The sequence below is a fragment of the Monodon monoceros genome, unplaced genomic scaffold (assembly GCF_005190385.1).
Source record: "Monodon monoceros isolate NGI ecotype Baffin Bay Population unplaced genomic scaffold, NGI_Narwhal_1 Super_Scaffold_12, whole genome shotgun sequence".
Classification (NCBI taxonomy): Eukaryota; Metazoa; Chordata; class Mammalia; order Artiodactyla; family Monodontidae; genus Monodon; species Monodon monoceros.
This window is the reverse complement of record NW_021703768.1, coordinates 22,943,710-22,964,570: the sequence shown is the minus strand read 5'-3', so window position 1 is coordinate 22,964,570 and position 20,861 is coordinate 22,943,710. Positions and strand designations below refer to the sequence as shown.

Below are 20,861 nucleotides of genomic sequence, written 5' to 3'. Positions count from 1 at the left end.
TCAAAAATATTGTTTCATTTTCTTTATTGTTAGTGCTTACTGGTTTTGTATAAGAAATATTTGCCTACCTTTGTATCATGAAGTCATTTTTTTTCCAAAATGTTTTGTTCCTGCTATCACATTTAAGTCGGTAATACATCTCAAATTAATTTTTGTGGATGATGTGAGGTATGGTTGAAGTTTCTTCATTTTTAAAATACTGATATCAAGTTGCTTCAGCAGGATTTACTAAGAATTCTTTCAAAATGAAATTGCATTGGCACTTTTTTCTAAACTCAAGTGACTGTATACCTGTGAGTTTATTTCTAGATTTTCTGTTTGTCCTGTTTGTGTTTCTAATACCTCACTGGCTTCATTATTGTAGGCATACAATAAGTTTTGGAATATAGAATATAAGTTCTCTTACTTTGTTTTTCTTCGAGATTGTCTAGGCTACTCTAGGCCATTTGTATTTTCATGTTAATTTTAATTTTAGGTTGTCAATGTATTATTAAAAATACTTCCTGGAATTCTGATAGAGTTTGCATTGACTCCATATATGATATAAACTGTTAAATATATATTTTGGGGAAGGGAGAGGAAAGATGTAATAAAGATCATATGTAAACAGGCCCAGTTTAGTACAGAGCACATTGTGGTGAATGTTTCATGTGTAACTGAAAAAAATATGTGTTGTGCAAATGTTAGTTTTTGTGCTATAGAAATATTATTGGGATTGATTTGGTTAATAGCATTGTGCAAATATTTTATAACTTTACTAGTATTTGTCTTTTTGTTCTATAATTATTAAAATTAGTATATTAAAATATCCAAGCATAAATATAGAATGAACTTTATATTGATACAGCTACTTTCATATAGATATATGTATATACCTGGATTAGTATACACCCACATATAATTTCATTGTTCTATCAATGAACTGCTGAGCAGTTCTAAAAGCAATATTCCAGTAGAAATTCCTAGTAGCAACCTAGCATCCAGATCTTGGTTTCTAATGCCATTCTTCAGTAAAAGGAACCAAGGCTTACTGAATAAATGGCTGATTCTAGGACTTGGAAAGGAAATACACAAGATGGTCCTGGAATATCTTGTATTGCTAGAAACTGAGAAAATGCACACACACAGAAACACACAGTGAAGATGAGGGTGTGTCAAAAGGACACAAGAACTGACTGTGAGGGTTTCCAAAGGGCAAAGATGGAAACATTGGAGCAATAAAATAAAAATCCAAAGAGACCATACTGATATTAATACATAATCATAAATAAGTAAATGGAAGAGAATAAACAAATCTTCCACGTAGAGCAAATCCAAATAATTTAGGAAGATACTCCTCCTTCAAGGAGGTGAAGCATAACTCCTCACTCCTTAAATGTTGGTAGAACATAGTGACTTCCTTACAAGAACATACTAAGGGAAGGGAGAAAACAGAGTAACTTTACAGTGGAGACAGTGGGCAAACACTAAATCAACTAAGTTAGCATCAACTATAATACATCATGTTGAAAATAAATACCCTTGATATGATGTAATGAAATGGCACTTGACCCCTGTGGTCTTTCTTCCCCAAACACATAATCCTAGTATAATCTTGAGAAAAATAATCAGATAAATCCTATTTGAAGGACATATTACTAAATACATGACATGCACACCTAAAAACTTTGGAGGTAATAAAAAACACAGAGAGTCTGAGAAACCATCACAGTATAGAGAAGCCTAAGGAATATGAGGACTAAACGTAATGTGGAACAGATAAAAGATATTAGGCTAAAAGTAAAGGACTCCAAATAAAATACAGACTTTAGTTAATAATAATATTTGTCAATATTGGCTCATTAATTGTAGGAAATATGCTATAATAACGTAAGAGATTAATAAAAGAAACTGAGTGTGAGGTGTGTGGGAACTAACTGTAGTATCTTTGTATTTTTCCTGTAAATCAAAAAATATTCTAAAAACATTATTGATATGCACATAGAATATTAAGTGAACCTATCTGCTTTTTGTACTTAAATTGTTAATTTGCTGTTTTAATTACATGTGGATAGCATAATGACTCACTGTGATCTATTCTAAAATCTCATAATTTCAGTTATATATCTAATGTATTAGTTTCTTATAAGAAATAAAAGCTAATCATCTCCATAATAAAATTCAACTGTGATTTGGATTTGTCTACTACTTTAGTTTTATGAAATGTGCTTCATGTATTTTAAAATTTATCATTGTTCCATCCACAATAATATCAATAATTGTTATATCTTTCTGAGATAATGCCCCTTTTTTCTTTATAAAACATTCCTCTTTATAATTTCTCAAAGTTTATTTTGTCTGATATTAATATAGCCCCATATGCTTCCTTACAATTATTATTTCCTATGTTTTTTATTTCTTCAGATGTATTTGTGTTCTTGGCTATATTTAAATCATGACTCTTGTAATCTACATGTAGTTAATTATTTTTTAGTGTATTCTCAAAATCTCTTTATTACTTGAGGTTTTAGTCCATTAATACGTACTGGACTATTTACTTGTATTACATTTGTTCTACTTATACTTTTTTTAATCCTTTTTTTATTTCTTGCCTTTCTTTATGGAACAGTGTTTCAATTTCCCCATCTTTCTTTCTCCCCTAATTAGTATTGCATTTTACTTTTACTATGATCTTTTCAGCTTTATCTTCTTGTAATATTTACCAGCTGTGCTAAGGATTATGGAAGGATTATAAAGATAAATATCCATCCTTAATTTACATAAGTCCAACTGGAATATGATGCCATATTGCAAAATGTTATAACTGCAAAAAGTACAATCCATTTACCTTTTACACACTTGGCAATAATTGCTATACCATTTACTTTTACTGTGTTGTATAAACCTCATAATATATTGATATTATCCTAGATTTAAACAGTCAATTGTCTTTAAGAAATATTTTTAAAGTCTCATATTTAGCAACTGTTTTGCCCTTTCCATGGCTCCTCATTTCTTTCTTTATGTCAAGGATTCAATCTAGGATTATTTCTATGCAGCCTAAAGATATTCATTTAGTATTTTTTGAAATGAAAGTCCTATTACAGTGGATTCTCTCGCCATTCTTTTTCTCAAAATGTTATTATTTCTTCATTTTTGAAGGTTATTTTACTGAACAATTCTGGGTTTTATTACTTCTAATGTGAATTCAGCTGTCTTTATTGTTATATTTTTTCCCTGAATATATGTTTATTCCTTGGATGCTTTAAAGATCTCTTTGTTCACAATAGAATCAGATTTAAAACTGATCAAAAAATAACTAGAAAACATTAAAATTTTGGAAAATTAATAGTACAATTCTAGATAATCAAAGAGGAAATCACAAAAAATTAAGAAATATGAATATTTTCTCTAAATCATAGTTTTCATCGATTTGACAATGATGTGCCCAGATTTACATTTTTTCTAATTATTTTGACTGAAATTCACTGAAATTGGATATATGCCCAGCAGAATCACTAATCTCTGTATAGGCTCCACTTCCCTGCAGTAAAACTCTTCGCAGGCAGGATGCTAGGCTAGAGTGAATTTATAGTTCATCTTGTTACTTGCCCTCTGCTGTTCAGTTCTTGAAAACATTGGCTTCATATATTTTGTCCAGATTTGTAGTTGCTTACTGTGAGAGGGTAAGCCCACTTAACCCAGGTTAGCCCAAACTGGAAATGTTTATGGTGTAAATATATTGCATATCAGTGGCCTTCTATTTAGGTTTTATTTATCATAAAACTCGATATTAATATAAGTCATGAAACCCATACCTAATATAAGTAAACTTAAAGATAATAAATTGTTTTATCTGAAACAAACACAAAAAATATACTGTTAAGACTGACACAGAATATATTTCCAAATATATTGGAAATGCATTTTAACATTACTAAAACATCAGAAATATATTGTAATTGTTATTAATGGTTATTTTTAGCAACTGTCAGCAACAGCTCTATGGCTTTCCTCATTAAAAATTGAGCAAGATGTTAGAAAATTCCAAACATAATTTTAAGGATGTGTAGATTGTTCATAATAAGAGTTGGGCAATATGGCATACTTTTGCAATTAAAAACACTTTAAACAAAAATTAAAATAAGCAAAAAAAGACCCTTATTTCTAATTTTTAAAGGAAGATTGATTAGAGATGAATTTACTTTGATTTTGCAAACTTTACTCTGAGTTCTTCAGAGAAACAGAACACATATAACATGTTGAATAGGTTATATATATGTTAACATATTTATATATTTATGTACACACACACGTATATATACATGCACTGCTTAAAGTTCTGTCCACTGAGAGGATTTCTCTTCAGCACTGTCCTTCGAGGATGTCCCAGAAAGGGACTGTAGTATTGTAGTCCAGTTTTGAGTGATGCCTGAAAATCATGCAGTACTCTTTTTAAACCAGACCCAAGACTTTTCTTCTTCCGTCACCTGAAGAAGAAACTCCTCATGAGGCTACAGGTGCAGACTGGGGAGAGAGAGCAGTGTAGCAGGAGTGGGGACCATGGGCATTTGGGCCACTACTTCCTGTAACTTGTGTTTTCAGGGCATGTCCAGGCCTGATCACATATGTACCAGTTCCATTTGATGATGGAATGCTGTTGTGCACACTCAACTTTATCGCTTGATAGGTCAGATAACATGCAGTTCATGATGAGCATCTCAGACTGCATGGTAACTTGGTACCCACGGTTAAGCAATCAGTTTGTAGGACAAGAGGTTTTTCTCAAAAGGAGATTAGTTATCCACAGAGGATATCAGGGCTTTGCTCCAAAATTAGGAGGGTCTGCACTGCAATTCACCTATAGGGGCCTGTCACAGGCTCCAGCCAGCATCTCTATCTGCCACTGACACTTTAAGCACCTCTGGATCTGTTGGATTATATGGTCAAAGTGATAGAGTAGCTCGCATACCAGTCCAGACTTGTTGCAGAGACTTCTCAAGTTCTTAAAGCCAGAAGCTTTTCAGGTGACTTGGTAAATGGATAGGGATGAAACACCCAAATGAGGAATATGCTGCCTCCAAAGTCCAAAGAGGCCCACTAGCCATTGTGCCTCTTTTTTGGTTGTAGGATGGGCCAGAAGTGACAATTTATTATTTACCACAGGATGGGTTTAGGGACCCTCTGAGCCCAGTATGAGATGAACCTCAGGTAAAACTCCATCCGTCACCTGACTTTCATATGCCTCTACTTGAGTAGGCAGATCACACTGATATTTTAGATCTCCTGGAATCAATATTAGTTCAGAGTCAGTGTCCAGTAATACCAAAATGTCCAATTATTTTATTTTCCTCACTGCACAGTTATCCTGGTAAAAGGCATAGATGTTTTAGGGAAGGCTGGGAAAAAGACTAAGAGTACAAATTTTTGGTAGGTACTGGGGTCTTTCCTCAAGAAGACTTGGTATCCTCTTTATTCAAGAGATTCTGAGTCTGTAAACTGGCTCAGGCCTGGGAACTGATTGACTCTTTTTATGATTTATGTTTTTTGCTCTCTTGACCTTGAACTTTTCTGCTTTTATGGGTTAAGTATGGATTTAGTAGCCTTCCTATCTACTTTTAGGAACACTGTAATCAATTAGCCAATGCCATACGTCTGTGCGAGTCAGACTATTCTGACTGCTGCTTTGACTCTGCTGTCCATTATGATAATCCTGCCACCTATCTTTTGGCAGGTGAGTGCTGAACTTAGCCTCTGTTACTCTGGGATCCAATTACTTCCATTGCATATAGGTTTCCCAATTCATTGATAGCAGTTCCCACTATAAGATCTGGCCTACAGAAAAGAGTGATCACAAAGCTCTTCAAGGATGCCTGGGCTCTCTCACTATTTGTTTCTCACCATAGTGGTGAAAGATGTCTTCTGGACCCTCTCAGTGTGGGTGAGTAGATCTTAAATGACAAAGCTACTCTAACATTCCAATCTCCTTAAAGACTATTGGTTTTCTTTCTCTGGAAAACCCAGACTAATACAGATTTTTTTTTATAAATGGTAATATATATATATTTATATTTATATATACATTATGTATATATTATAAATACACACAAAATTAATTGTTTCTCTGGAAAAATATATAAATACATATCCATTACATTATTATATACCAATACACATTTATATTATATTATTATATAAACATATATATGTAAAGAATTGGCTCCCATGATTATGGAGCCTGGAAAGTCCTAAGATCTGCAGTTGGCAAGCTGGAGACCCAGAATGCTGATGGAATAATTCAAGTCCAAGTCCAAATGCTTGAGAACCGGAGACTCAGTGGTGTAACTTCCAGTCTGAATCACAGACAGCAGGCAGAAAGAGTGAATTCTCCCATTTTCAGTCTTTTTGTATTCTGGCCTTTAAAGGATTAGATGAGGCCCACCCACTTTAGGAAAGGACAATCTACTTCACACAGTCTACAGATTGAGTTGTGAATCTCTTCCAGAAGTATCCCCATAGACACATTCAGAATAACATTTAACCAAATATTTGGACATTCTGTGGCCCAGTTAAATTGACATATAAAATTAACCATCACAGTTTAAATTCTTAGCCTATTTTGCATGTACATATTTACTTTTTCAAATTTTCTAAAAACAAAAAAATTGTAGCAGAGCAAAACTAAAAATGTAATGTTGGAAAATAATAGTTAGCATTTAAAATATTTACCCATGATTTATTTTGCTTTCAGTGTATTTATTCAAGTTCAGAAGAGGCAACTAAGTTATGACCAGGAAACGAAGACTATTTGGTTTATTGATGTCTGAAGAAAATACTTACTTTTTGGTACTCTTATTTCTTAAGGGATTTTATGTGGGCTTTGTTCTATAATAGATAAACAATATTTTCAAGATTTCTATTTTTTTATGATACTACAAAATGTTGAATTTTGGGTTTATTTTTTAAGACTTTTGTTTATATTTAAGTTATTGTATAATAGGTTTTACTATCAGTTCTAAATGTATAATTCAAAATTAATAATGTACATAATAGAGAAATTCAGTATTTTAAGCTAGTAGTTTTCATTTTTGTTATATTGCACCAGAAAATAACTATTGGGAGCTTTTGTTCTTAAAATGAAATTGTGAATTAAAGACAATGCTTTAAAATGTGTTTGACTTTGTGTAAAATAGTACTTTTAAAATGGCATTTTAAATTAACAGAATAAGGAATATATATGAAATATTGGGACAGGGTTTAAAACAGGTAGAAATAGAATAATAAATCTAAATTACAATGATTTCAATATATGAATGACTAAAATAATATTACTGTTGCAAAGATTTAGTAACTAAACTTTAATATATTCAGATAACATACTTATTCTGAAAGTCTTGTAATTCCATAAATATTTTAATTTCCCTTTGGACATAATCCTCAGTCCAAGCACCATATTATAATACTGAATTTTCCTTGAAATTTTAAATATTGAATATAAAACCATTCAGAGGAAAGTATAATTACTAGGATTATTATTATGTTTGACTAAATACTTTTGTAGACTTCAACATATTTTGAATGAGTAGAAAATCTCTGAGAAGTAAATTGTTTCCACAGGTGTTTGAATCCAACATGTAGAATCATATATAATTTAGTGTGATAGACACAGATTCAGTTTCCTGCACATTTTAATAATCACAATAGAATGTTAAATCTTTATTAAATGCAGAAAATAAAGATATAACAATATTTATTATAGTGTTATTATGTTAAATATATGGAAAGATAGTGGGGAGGGATATAGAAAATTTAAAACTAATTTTCATTTGTGTATACATATGCAAATTTCCACAGAAATTCTGTAACAGTATAAATGCGTTCCTGCCTTTTATTTTGGCTACTTATTAATAATTTCCATAATATAAGCATGGGATAGGGACTCCTGACAATACACAATCTTTGCCCCACCGCATTTAATATTCCACAATTTTCAGTAAATTGCCGCATTATCCCTGGATTATCTTTGTTTCAGTCTGACAATATATTTGACAATATTGATAACTGACTAATCTCTCATGTTTCTTTTTCTGTGTATAAATGTGAGAACACTAGACTACACGTTGTGGGAGACATCATGTAGTTTATTTCCTATATCTCTCCAGACTAGTTTTATTTAGTTTTCCTTTATTTTATGGAGAAATTAATACAAATTTATTCATAAAAATGTATAAAACATGTACAACTTAAAAACAAACGGAAACATTTTAAAACTATACAACTGCTTGCAATATTATGTATATGTTGAGTACTTTTATGAAAAATAAAGGTATAAAAAGTTGAAATTATACTCTAGACGTTGTATTTTAACATAATATCTCATTTAAGTGATTTACATCCAACAGTATATATGTAGACCATAATTTTAATGACTATAAACAATAGCATTGTACACATTCTAACATTAATGAGGTGAACATTTTAGTTGTCTCAACATTTTTTGCCAAATTAAATAAAGCTTCTAATACATATAAATTATCTATCTATACATCTATCTTTTTCATATTTTCCTAATTATTTCCTTCCATTAAAAGTATCTTCTTTTTCTCCTCTTAGAAAAGTACTAGCAATACAAAGATAAATGTACAAAAATATTATTATAAAGTAGCTTGAAAAAACTATTTGAAAAATGCAATCATTAAAATAATTTTATTTACATACAGAGATTTCTAAGATGTAATATTAGTAAAACAAAGGCAAGTTTTATGTTATTTATAATCTGATTTTTCTAATAATCACTGACAACTAAACCTGCTTTATACATGGAAAAACATATTGTTAAAAAAAGAAAATATTTGGTTTTTAAGAACTATGTGTTGAGGCCATAGAAATTTTTTATATATATATCAATCTTTCTCTTTTGGATTTTACAGTTTAGTGGGCACAACAAACAATTTTACCAAATGGGGTATCATGATAGGAAAGCGAAATGTGCTTTATAATTACAGAGCAGGAATATTTATTCTAGTCTAGAGGGTTAGGGAAAGCATCCTTAAGAAAAAAATTTTTTAATGAGATTTGATAAATATTTAGTTAGGGGAAAATACAGAGAAGAGAAAGGGTGTTAAAGGGTGAGAGAAATATCTGCAAACATCAGGTATGAAAGCTAGAACAGGCCTTCTGAGAAATGAAGAAAACAAAACAAGCAAAACAAAACAATTGGTATGTACAGAGTGTATAGCAAAGTGGATAAAGGTGACAGAAAACACATCTGGAGATGAGAACAAGATTATGGATAATGCATAAATAAGGCTATAGAGTCCAAGGAAATAGAATAACAATAAAAGTAATGATTCTTTTAAAAAAGAATATTATCCCCTTTTAATAGAAGTGGCTTAGATTAAACACACACACACACACACACACACACACACACACACACACACACAATTTGCCCAATATAACAAATTTGCATGAGACCAAGCCTGGTTTATAAGACTTTAGATTCATGGTTCTTATGCACTGTACCTGGTTGAAGATTTTTAAGCTAAGAAGTAATATGACTCGATTTGTGATATAAAAAATCAGCTTCTTTAGTATGGAAAATTGTTTGGAGTAGAACAAGAGGGAGGTAGGCATCAATTAGAAGATTGTTGCAGTGGTACAGATAAGATATGATGAACAAAACCTGGGTGGTAGCCATAGAGATGGAGACAGATGGATGGGTGGGGGAGATATTTCAGAGAAGAAAAGGCTGCATATGGTTATTTTAACATTGGGTAAAGGAGGAGTAAAGTATGAATCTCAAGTCTGTAATTTTGGCTACCATAAAAAATAGATTCAAATAGTCAAATTGTTCAAAGATGGAATGGGACACTAAAGAAATAGATGGAGTAAGAATGTATTGGGAATAGTGAAGTATATGATGGAAGAAAACAGAGCAGGCACAGGCTAGTAAAGACTCAAGTTTCAGAATAGTGTTAGGTTTGCAAAAACATTAGGATTTTTTCCAACTCAAAATTTCTGTAAATACATGATCCGTTTGTCTGTTTTAAATACTCAGTGAAAAATCTTCTATACTAAGAAGTTTACTTTTAAGATGGGAATGAATAGAAGGAAGATAATTTATGAAAAAAATCCTAATATTTTCATCAAATTATTTATATGACCAATGGAAAAGCCCTGTGTGTTTTATATCACTTGAAATTTCAAATGTCTATAAAATACATCAACTTCCAAAAAGTGAGGACATCCTGGTTGAAAGAGTACTCTCCCAAAGTCATGTAGAGAATAATCTATGAGATTAATATTCTGTCTCTGGTTGGTCTCTGATGACAGAGCCTGTGCATCTGCAAGTGATATTATACTGAAGGGAGGTAAAATCATTTAAAATTATGGTATATATCCTAAACTTATCATCATAATAAGGTCAGAAATTTCTCACATCACCTCTTTGAGTTTAGTGATTTTAGACGTAATCGAGTATATTAATATTTTACACTTAAGATTTATTAGACCAATGGATTTTTGTTGTTGTTAATGTACTAGACATTTAAATCTTGGTAGCATTCTATTCAAAAATGTCTTGGAAATACTGTGTTTTGAGAAATATATATATATACTTTTTATTTTATTTCAAATGTAGTCTCATATAAATGTTTAAAAATTTTGAGAATGATCAAACTAAAATGTTTACTCTCTCCACAGTGAAAATTAAGATAACCATTGCAATCATTGTTTCAGTGATGTCATGTAGAGATAAATTAATATTTGCCAAAATTATTTTTTCTGTAATAACAGTGCATATATTTATAGAACTCTTCTTTTCTACCTCTCTGAAGCTTCACACTGACCAAGATAAAGGAGATGGAAATTTAAAATACATATTAACAGGAGATGGGGCTGGCAGTCTGTTCGTAATAGATGAAAACACAGGAGATATTCATGCGGCAAAGAAATTAGACAGAGAAGAAAAGTCCCTGTACGTTCTTCGTGCCAAGGCTATAGACAGAAAGACCGGGCGGCAGGTGGAGCCTGAATCTGAATTTATAATTAAAATCCACGATATCAATGACAATGAACCAAAATTCACAAAAGACTTGTACACTGCCAGTGTTCCTGAAATGTCTGGAGTCGGTAGGTATATGTTAATCCATGTAAACTAAGTTTTTTATTTTATTTTATTTTTTGCTAAGGTAGTTATTATGGACATAAAGTTAGATGTGATCTCTTTCAAGATAAGAACTATAACTGAAACTACTATTTAGTGTTAGCTATCTCACTTCTAATTATTTTCGGTTGTATGTTTCTTAATGTTTCCTGCTATTTTGTAACTGACATCTAAAATGATTACTGAGAACAACTGTTCCATTGCATTTCAACAAACGTCTTTACCTTTACTCAAATGCCATTCAAATGGCAGTCAAGTTTAATGTATTTTGGCCTGAAATGAAAGGAATATCAAATAGTGTCAGCAGTTTTAGACAGTTTTGTTTGCATTATTTTGCATAAAAACAATTAATGCTTGTAGATGATAAATTTCTTTTGATCATCTCATTTGATCATTGAAACAACTTGATGTGGTAGGCATGGGAAATAGAACTTTAAATCCCCATTCTGTTAATTAGGAACCCTGGATTCAGAAAGATTAAGGAACTGAATTAAGATCAAATAACCTGGTAGCATAACAATATCCCAAGTCTTTTTAATATTATTTTAGCTATGTTCCATCCAGCAATGGTTTATCCTGAAAACTGAAAATAATCATTTCATTTTTTAAGGCTGCCCATAATTTTAAATGCCATTTATTATGCAATGTTTTTATCTGTATATGTAACTACATTTAGCTATAATTATATGAAAGGTTTAGATTTGTTAATGAGATAAGAGCTGACTCTTAAATTATATTTCTAAAAAAATAAGTGATATAAACTTACTATAATATCCCAAACATGTAACTGATTTTGAAAAATTGACATTTAGTTGAACATTATTTCAAAATCAGTTATAAGTATATAACTTTGACATTATTGTAATTAATACATGGGTAAGTCAAATAATTTCTTAAAGAAGAAAAACAAACATATCCACCTTTACTGAGTGATTGATATTAAATATGTATACACATAAAATATATGTCTAAATAAAAAGTATATGTATTTATATCCTGAAAATGTATTGTTCTTTTGTAACTCTCCTACCTGACTTAAAGGAAAATAAACGTATTATAGTTTTATAGATGTGATTTTCTCTGCTTTTACCTATACACATAACCATTTACAGAGAAATGTAAAGGGTGATACTTAGGAACTTTGTCAGGCTATGTGTAACCCATATATTAACAGCTAAAGCCTGTGCATAATCACATAATAAAGAATGCCTCCTCTCTAAATGAAGTAATGTACAATTATTGAATTCTAACCTTATTTTCATTATATTAGTGATTTTAATTTAAATCAAACACTTGAAAAACTACTATTATTAACTTTGAGGGTAAATGAAGTCTAATAGAATAAAATATAAAAATTCTTTATTCCCATTTTATCCTTCTTTCCAACATTGTAGTCCAATGTTCTCCTTTATACTGTCCCCCGCTACGTGATTATTTTTGTCTTAATATATTTGTCTTTTCTTTTTCTGTCTCACCAAATCCTCTCCTTGCTTTTTCCCTCTGCCTCTGCTTCTTTCTATCAAATACGCCATATTTCATTTTGGTTCAGACATATTCCTCCCCATCCCTTTTACTGGTAGTTAAAATCAAATGACTCCAATGAACTCTTTAAATCTGAAACACATTAGCATATTCTGATCAGAACACTTAATCTGGATGATACATGAGAATATATAGTGAAAGAAAATGAGATACACTTTGAATTAGGTATTTATAGCAGATTCCTACATTTTATGTTTTCCATTTTCTGTGGTCATTATACTTTGATTAAAGATTATCTATTATTTTTCTATATTTGCATGCATTCATCTCCCTCAAGGCAAATTCCTATTGTGCAATTTTGGAGGTTTCTCATTGACTGGGTAGGTCCCTCAAAAACTGATTCAGTTCCCCTCCCACACTGTCTGCCCAACAAGGAATCTATCTGTAGTTTTTCACAGATCACACAAGTAACTCACCATTGAATGCTTCATGTCCTAAACTAGGCCCTTTCTTAGAGGTACACTGCCTGTAGATTCAAATATGTGTCTAATCATATGTCTAGACAGGCCATTTAATACAGTATTTAGAATGAAGCTTCTTCATACTGGCTAGATCGAATCCCATCCTATCACCTACTAGCTGTGGAATCATGAGCAACCTCTATATGCTCCAAGGCCTGCATCCCATGTTTATCATGAGGGTAAAATAATAATACAAATCAACTGCTGAGAACTCTGCCTAGTCTACATTAAGCAATTTATAAATGTTAGATCTTGTTATGACTTTGAACTAGAAACTCTACTGGGCTTTAGAGATAAAATGTTGAACAAAAGCAGACATAGCCGTTTCCTTTGGAGAGTTTACATCACACAAAACCTACATATAACAAATGACATAAATTTGTCATTCAGCCTTCACTATATTTTACTTAATATTTGTTTAATTAAAAAGTAAATACTGGGCTTCCCTGGTGGCGCAGTGGTTGAGAGTCCGCCTGCCGATGCAGGGGATGGGGGTTTGTGCCCCAGTCCGGGAGGATCCCACATGCCGCGGAGCGGCTGGGCCCGTGAGCCATGGCCGCTGAGCCTGCGCATCCAGAGCCTGTGCTCTGCCACGGGACAGGCCACAACAGTGAGAGGCCCGCGTACCGCAAAAAAAAAAAAAAAAAAGTAAATACTTTTAAATTATTTGAGAATAAATGAAGCATATATAGCTCAGAAAATTTAGAGGGATATAAAAATCAAAGTGGTGTATTTCCTTTTATTCTGTCTTTATAAGTGAATATTTATAAAATTAGTACAAAACACATAAACCATTTTCTATCTAATTTTATTACTAAATAGTATGAACTGTAAAATGTCCTTATATTTAAGGAAAAATCTAGCCATTCCTTAGAGTTCAACACACTACATATTTTTCTTTTTCTCATTTTGCTATTATAAATAACGTATCAGTGATATGCTACCAGTGTTTATTAGTGTTTAACAACATTCTAATTATTACCATGATTCTGAGAGGGGGAACAGTATTTTATATGGGTATTTGTAGCATTTTAGCCACATTATAGGATTGATTTCCATTCTTTAATTTCTTTATTATTTTTAGGCAAGTATTTTCAGGTAGGTTCGAAGATCATATACCCATGATAAAGAGCAAATGATCAAAACCAAATTTAACAACAAAAAAATTATTAAAAGTGTCAAAAAAGGATAAAGGTGTGTTTTTACCTGTGCCCATTATGAAATGATAGCCACAGCCGAAGAAAAATGAGTCTGGTAACAAAAGAAATGTCATGAAATCAATGAATTAACTACTTGCATTTAGCATCTTGGTTATGCTTAATAATTCATATTTCAAATAACCTTCAAGTATGAAAACAATTATTAATCTATGTTCACATAAGATTATATGAAAATAAATATAAATCTGAAAACCACTCTAGTTGAACATTTGAACATTATTGTGGGATGGAAATCTCTTCTGCTTTGGTCTAACTGGGACACGAGTGGATGTTTTTTAAATGATAAAACAGTACACCTGGGACTGACTGAGTAAATTGTACTGTGTCCTCTCACAGGACATATCAATTCCATTGCAGCTGAGGAAACAGAGGCTTCAAGAGGAAGAGCTCAAGTTCTCATCTTACACTAATTAATTTTGAGAAAACATAAAAATACTTCCTAAATTCATATATTCGAATATACTGATGGAAAATAAAGCTGTTAGTTTAATCTTAATGTTCAATATATTAATTTCTAGAATCTGCATAAGCAAATATATGCAAATTTTGAGAAACATTCATTACAACTCAATTAGACAAGCTATGCGTGTGTAATGTATGCTGGATATTAAAGTAGGCTACAGAGCCAACATGGAACTCACTTTTTCTAAAGAATTTTAAAATCTATGTAAGTATCAGAGTCAACATTTTGAAAAATTGTGTGTACTATACTAGAAAATGTCCTACAAACTCATTTTGCTCAAGGAATACATGGTAGGCTTTAGTTAATGGTAGTTTTAGAATCATGGCTTGAATCTTTATAGAGTTCTAGAAAATATAAGAAAGGTCCATCAATATATTACATTACCTTTAGCTCCTAAAACTAGCTCCTTTAAAGCTCTTTTATCTTTTAAAACATAATTATATGCGACAAAGTTAAGAGAAAATAATTTAATTTTTATAAAATAAAATTAAACTGAGAGTATTGGTAAATTATAGTATTGCATGTGAGACAATTATACACTTTCTTAACTCTGGAGGGGTATATCTGCTGATCTACATATGTGTAGCAAATAATACACAGCATATCAATAGGTATAATTATATATGACTATGTTAACTACATTACAATGAGAGGCACAGATACAATAACCATATATATCTTGCATACCAAAAATTTTGGCAATTTTACCTTTTGTGTCTTGATATAAACAGGGCCTCTTTATTTTCAATTTACATTATTTAGTTAATTTATCAGAATAAAAAGCAGCAGGAGTGCTTTCAATGTTGGATTTATCTTTGAATTCACATTTCCAGTTAGCAATAAATGTATTAATTGAAAATTGTATGTGCACTGTATTCAGTGAAAAATTGTTTTCTGTCACAGTATTTTCAACCAATTAGTGCATATTCATCTTTATGATAAATTTTGCTTTTGACTTTTTTAGATAGCTCAATAATAGTAACAATATTATTAAGGAATATTTAAATTTAAAAAAATGAAAGATAAGTGATTTTTAGCAGCATAATTTAAACAAATTTCTTGAAACATGTACCATGGTTTAACACACCACATTCCCAGTAATATGGTTTCATAAAGACAGCTTCAAATTTCTAAGTACTTAAGTGTCTGTGTTTGGGTGCGGATTCATGTAGGTACATCTGTTATACAAGTGACTGCAACAGATGCAGATGACGCCAACTATGGAAATAGTGCCAAAGTGGTCTACAGCATATTGCAAGGACAGCCATATTTTTCAGTGGACCCAGAATCAGGTAACAACATCAAATACTTGGTCTTTTTCTCATTATGCAATACATCTGGATGCACATTTATAGATTTTCTATATTTAAAAAGCTATTAAGTATCATGTTTTTATTTATTCCTTATATTGATAGTTATTCCATGGATACAGAAGCAGAATTCCTATTATTTAAAAAGATTTGAATCCTTAGCCCTTTAGACTAGTATTTATTGAGTTTAAATTTATTACATTAAATACAAAATTTCACAGAGATTCAACACATTACATGTCTTAGGAAATACTCAAAACCAAAAAAAAAGTGAAAATCATCAAAATTAAGCTTATTCATCTAAAGACTTCTGACTAAAGTTAGTTTTTCTAGTCAAAAGGATAATTAAATTGATCTAGCAAAAATTTTTTCCTGAACAACAGCCCATGGAAGAATTTTTTTCTGTTCCATGAATTATGTTAAATTGGTTACGTATGGATTGAAAGACTTATCTAGGTACACTGACATCTTATCATCTGTTTGTTCTGATTAATGTCTGTAAAATGGATCTTGCATGGCTTAATTTTAAAACACAATGATTGAACTGCAAAATATTTGTCTATTTTTTCCAAAAGGCATAATAAAAACTGCATTACCAGACATGAGCAGAGAAAATAGAGAGCAGTACCAAGTGGTTATACAAGCCAAAGACATGGGTGGCCAGATGGGAGGCCTTTCTGGAACCACCACAGTGAACATCACTCTGACAGACGTCAACAACAATCCTCCTCGATTTCCCCAGAGTAAGAGAGGTTTCAGTGATACCATGTGGAAAGTTTCTCAAACACACTATGAACAGTTTAATACTTTTACTAGTAGTTTCACTACTAGTTTATGGATAAAGATGAATCCACAACCCCTCCTCCCACAGAATATCACAATTTCCCACAAATTAATTAACAGTGACTAGGATCATTTCATCATTGAGTAGGTAATGGAGAAAACAAGGAAATGAGGTTCTTTTTGGCAACTTTAATTATCTTCTTCTACCTTTTGAAGAGTTATAAAATTTTCCGGACTACCTTTCCCAACATTTCCTATGATCATCTAGTTCTTTTTCTTATCTATTTCCTGGTTATGAGTGTGGACTCTCAAGTCTGACCACCAGGCTGCAAATCCCATGTCTATCACTTGTCTTGCCTCAGTTCTCTTGTTTGTATGTAAGAATTATAATCCCTTATTTAATCAATTCTAAAACACAGGTTTGTTGATGTTTTAACGTCTCTGAAATCAGATACTATATTAAAATCAATGCAAGTTAGTTTAATTGGCCACATTTTTCTTTCTTACTGGCCCATAGTCTCATGAAATAACTTGGTTGTGATGGCATCTGAGATATATTAGAGTTTTCTGGTATCTGTTACCTACCTGTGATGATTAAATCAGTTAATAGCCTTTCAGTTGTCACGATTTCTATGTTAAACTATGGATTCTTTGCAAGCCATGAGGTCCTACAAAAACAGACTAATTCTCTGCTGAAAATATTTCTATGTTGCAGCAAATAAAATTATAAGAAGTCCTATCTTGAAATGTTCTGTTAAGGGCCCTGAAATTTCAATTTATAACATTGATTCCAATACAGTAAAGCATTTTTTCAAGCTAATCAAATTTGAAATACTTGATGATACAGCTCTAGATGGTGGACATGTACAAATGACAAATATTAAAAAATAAACTTTGCTGAGAATATAAATAATAAGACTAATTAACATAAATCTAAACTTTGCATTCAGGTTCCTTAAACATAAACTGAAAAAGTATGATGTGATGAATTCTCAAATGACTTGCCACTCTATAATTTTATGATCTATTATAATCTCAGCAGAAGGTTTGGAACTCTAATAGTAATAGTAAAAATGTTCTTGAACTAAGAACTGGGCTAAGCATGTTAAAGACGTCATTTCATGGAATCTTCATAACAAACCTACGAGTTAATAGCTATCATCATCTCTATTTTATAGATGTGTAAATTAAGGGTTAGAGAATTTAACTAACTTGCCTAGTGATGAAAATTCAAATCCAGGGCAGTTGGATTTAGAAGTCCCTCTTCTTAACCACCAAGCAAATTGGAAAGAGAACAGACTTTGAAGTCAGGAAGACTTAGTTTTGCCTTCTGCTTTTCCCAGCTTTAAAGGATGATTTCCTTGAGCCTTATCTGAGGATAATACACCTGCCTTCATTCTATAAGGACTAATGTTAGAATTAAATAAACTAACATAGAGGGCCTTTGGCCTTATATAGATTTCAACATACAGTAAATGTTTAAAAACATTTCTAACTTTCATTAACATTTTTTGTGATATTTTCCTATCATCTCTTAAATAAATCCTCACAAACTAAAATGCTTTCATGAACAGGACAATGTAATGGCTGAAACTGCAGGAGACAGAAACATTCATATCCCACTTAAAGACATTAACAAGCAAAAAAAAAAAAAGAAAGAAAGAAAGAACTTGCTGTGTGTGGATTTCTTTTTTTCTATCCCTGAGTTAGAATATAAGAATAATGCATGTTCTAAATCATTTAGTATAAGTAAAGATGTGTAATGACAATGTTGAATGCTTCAGATAAGCAGTAAATAATTGTTGTCCTTGCCCTCTTAAGTCAAAAGTTCTGGATTCTAATATCAGGACTACCATCTATTATCTAAATAACCTTGAGACATTCACTTAATCTTTCTGGAACATATATTTCTCATTTACAAAATGAGAGTACTCTGCCTTTATAAATTATTTTTCTAACTTAATAAATCTATAATTTTTTATGGCTTACAGTTCAATATGATGAAAAACTCTAATTTGAAATTAATTTATTTAAGTAAAAAAGGCAGACAAAATGAAAGATTTTTGTTATCTAAAGATGAAACAGCTTTGATTTAATTTTCAGGTACGTATCAATTTTATTCTCCTGAGTCTGTACCTCTTGGAACTCATCTTGGAAGGATAAAAGCCAATGACCCTGATGTGGGGGAAAATGCTGAGATGGAATACAGCATTGCTGAAGGAGACGGAGCAGACATGTTTGATGTCATCACTGACAAGGATACACAGGAAGGGATTATAACTGTCAAACAGGTTTCTTCTTGCTGTCTTCATTTCCTCATTGAGTGCTTTATAGTTTATTTTTGCTTTTCAAGGAAGAAAAGCCTAGGATTTATTTTTCCCATCCTTTACATGCTTCTATCCTTCATATAAGTGGGAACAGTTGCGATTTCACTTCAAATAAGTTAAGCATCTTTATCATTGACACTTAAAAACTGATATAAAACCTCAACAGCTTGTGCTTATAGTAGACAACAATCAAACAAGGATTAGATACTCTCAAAAGTCTTTGTTTTATATTTCTCCATGGTATTATTTCATTCACTGTTTAAAATATTTAAATTGTTAAGTGTGATGGCTTATTAAAATAGATGAAGCCTGAAGATGCTTGATTTTTAAAGCAGTGGAGAACATTATAAAGTGTTACACAGAATAATCAGGCTAAATACTGATTACTTTATATCACCCTAATTTCCCTGCTTTCATTCACATCTTTTTTTCCACAGTGGTCAGATTAATAATTTTTTTTCTTTTTAAAACAGTTTTAGAACTGTAGGACTTAAGGAAGCAACTTATGTGAATGGTTTGTTAAATCTCAATTTTATGTTTCTGCTGATTTAAAATTTTTATAATTTTAATAATAATAATATAGTAATAAATAGCCTATGTATTTACTAGCTAATACTTCATTTACCTATGACTACCAAAATGTAAAATGCATTACTAAGTGTGAATCAAATCTTAATGTGTATACTATTGTATTGAATTACTCCTTATAAGTGTGTAAGGCAAAAAAAATTTCCTAAATTATTTGTTATACCCATGAAGCAATAATTGGGAAAGTTATTTAACCAGAATTACTGGGACTATTAAGAGAGGTGGCTATTAAATTTTGAAATTGTCTTCCATTTTTATGTCTGCTATATTATACTAATTTTTCTTATTTTATTTAACTTCAGAATTTAGATTATGAAAACAAAATGCTGTACACTTTAAAAGTGGATGCAAGTAACACTCACCCTGATCCACGATTCCTGTACCTGGGACCTTTCAAAGACACAGCTGTGGTCAAAATATCTGTGGAAGATATGGATGAGCCTCCTGTGTTCAGTAAAATTTTTTACTTGATAGAAGTAGATGAAGATGTAAAGGAAGGCAGCATCATTGGACAGGTTACAGCATATGACCCAGATGCCATGGACAATTTAATAAAGTAAGTATTTTGAGAAAACTTAAGTTTGAAGAAAAATGATAACCTCACTATTTATAAGCTGTGTGAAAAAAAATGTACCATGTATGATCAAGTACAGCAATACAACCAAACACTTCCATAGCACAGACTTTTAGCTGGGCAGTCTTCTAAGTGCTCTGGATATATTATTTCATTTGAATCTTATCACATATTACAAGGTAGCTCCTGTTATTATATCTTTTGTAAATGATAAGACTAAGGTACCGAACATTTAAATAACTTGCCAAATAATTAGTCACTGGCAAAGCTGGGTTTGAGGTTCAGGCTGTCTGGCTCCAGTGTCCATGATTCTAATCCCTTAGTTATTGATGTAATTCTTGTCTCATTGCCCTTCTTTGATAAATCATAGTTCGAATAATAAGATATCTAAACAAATACATTTGAAAACAAGTTCTTCTAGAAAAGCTTAAGAGATACCTTGAAAAC

General features: G+C 31.5%; 1 protein-coding gene across 2 annotated transcripts in view; it reads left to right on the top strand.

Moving 5' to 3' along the window:
* The window catches only part of CDH9 (cadherin 9), a 119,033-nt gene that overhangs the window by 71,240 nt on the left and 26,932 nt on the right, over positions 1 to 20,861 (top strand). Inside the window, exons 3-7 of one of the 2 annotated variants that reach the window (XM_029217255.1) lie at positions 10,818 to 11,112; positions 16,005 to 16,124; positions 16,718 to 16,885; positions 19,029 to 19,216; positions 20,143 to 20,396. In XM_029217255.1, coding sequence (XP_029073088.1) covers positions 10,818 to 11,112; positions 16,005 to 16,124; positions 16,718 to 16,885; positions 19,029 to 19,216; positions 20,143 to 20,396 — 1,025 coding nt within the window. The remainder of the gene's footprint in view (positions 1 to 10,817; positions 11,113 to 16,004; positions 16,125 to 16,717; positions 16,886 to 19,028; positions 19,217 to 20,142; positions 20,397 to 20,861) is intronic. The other variant, XM_029217256.1, reaches the window with a different exon arrangement.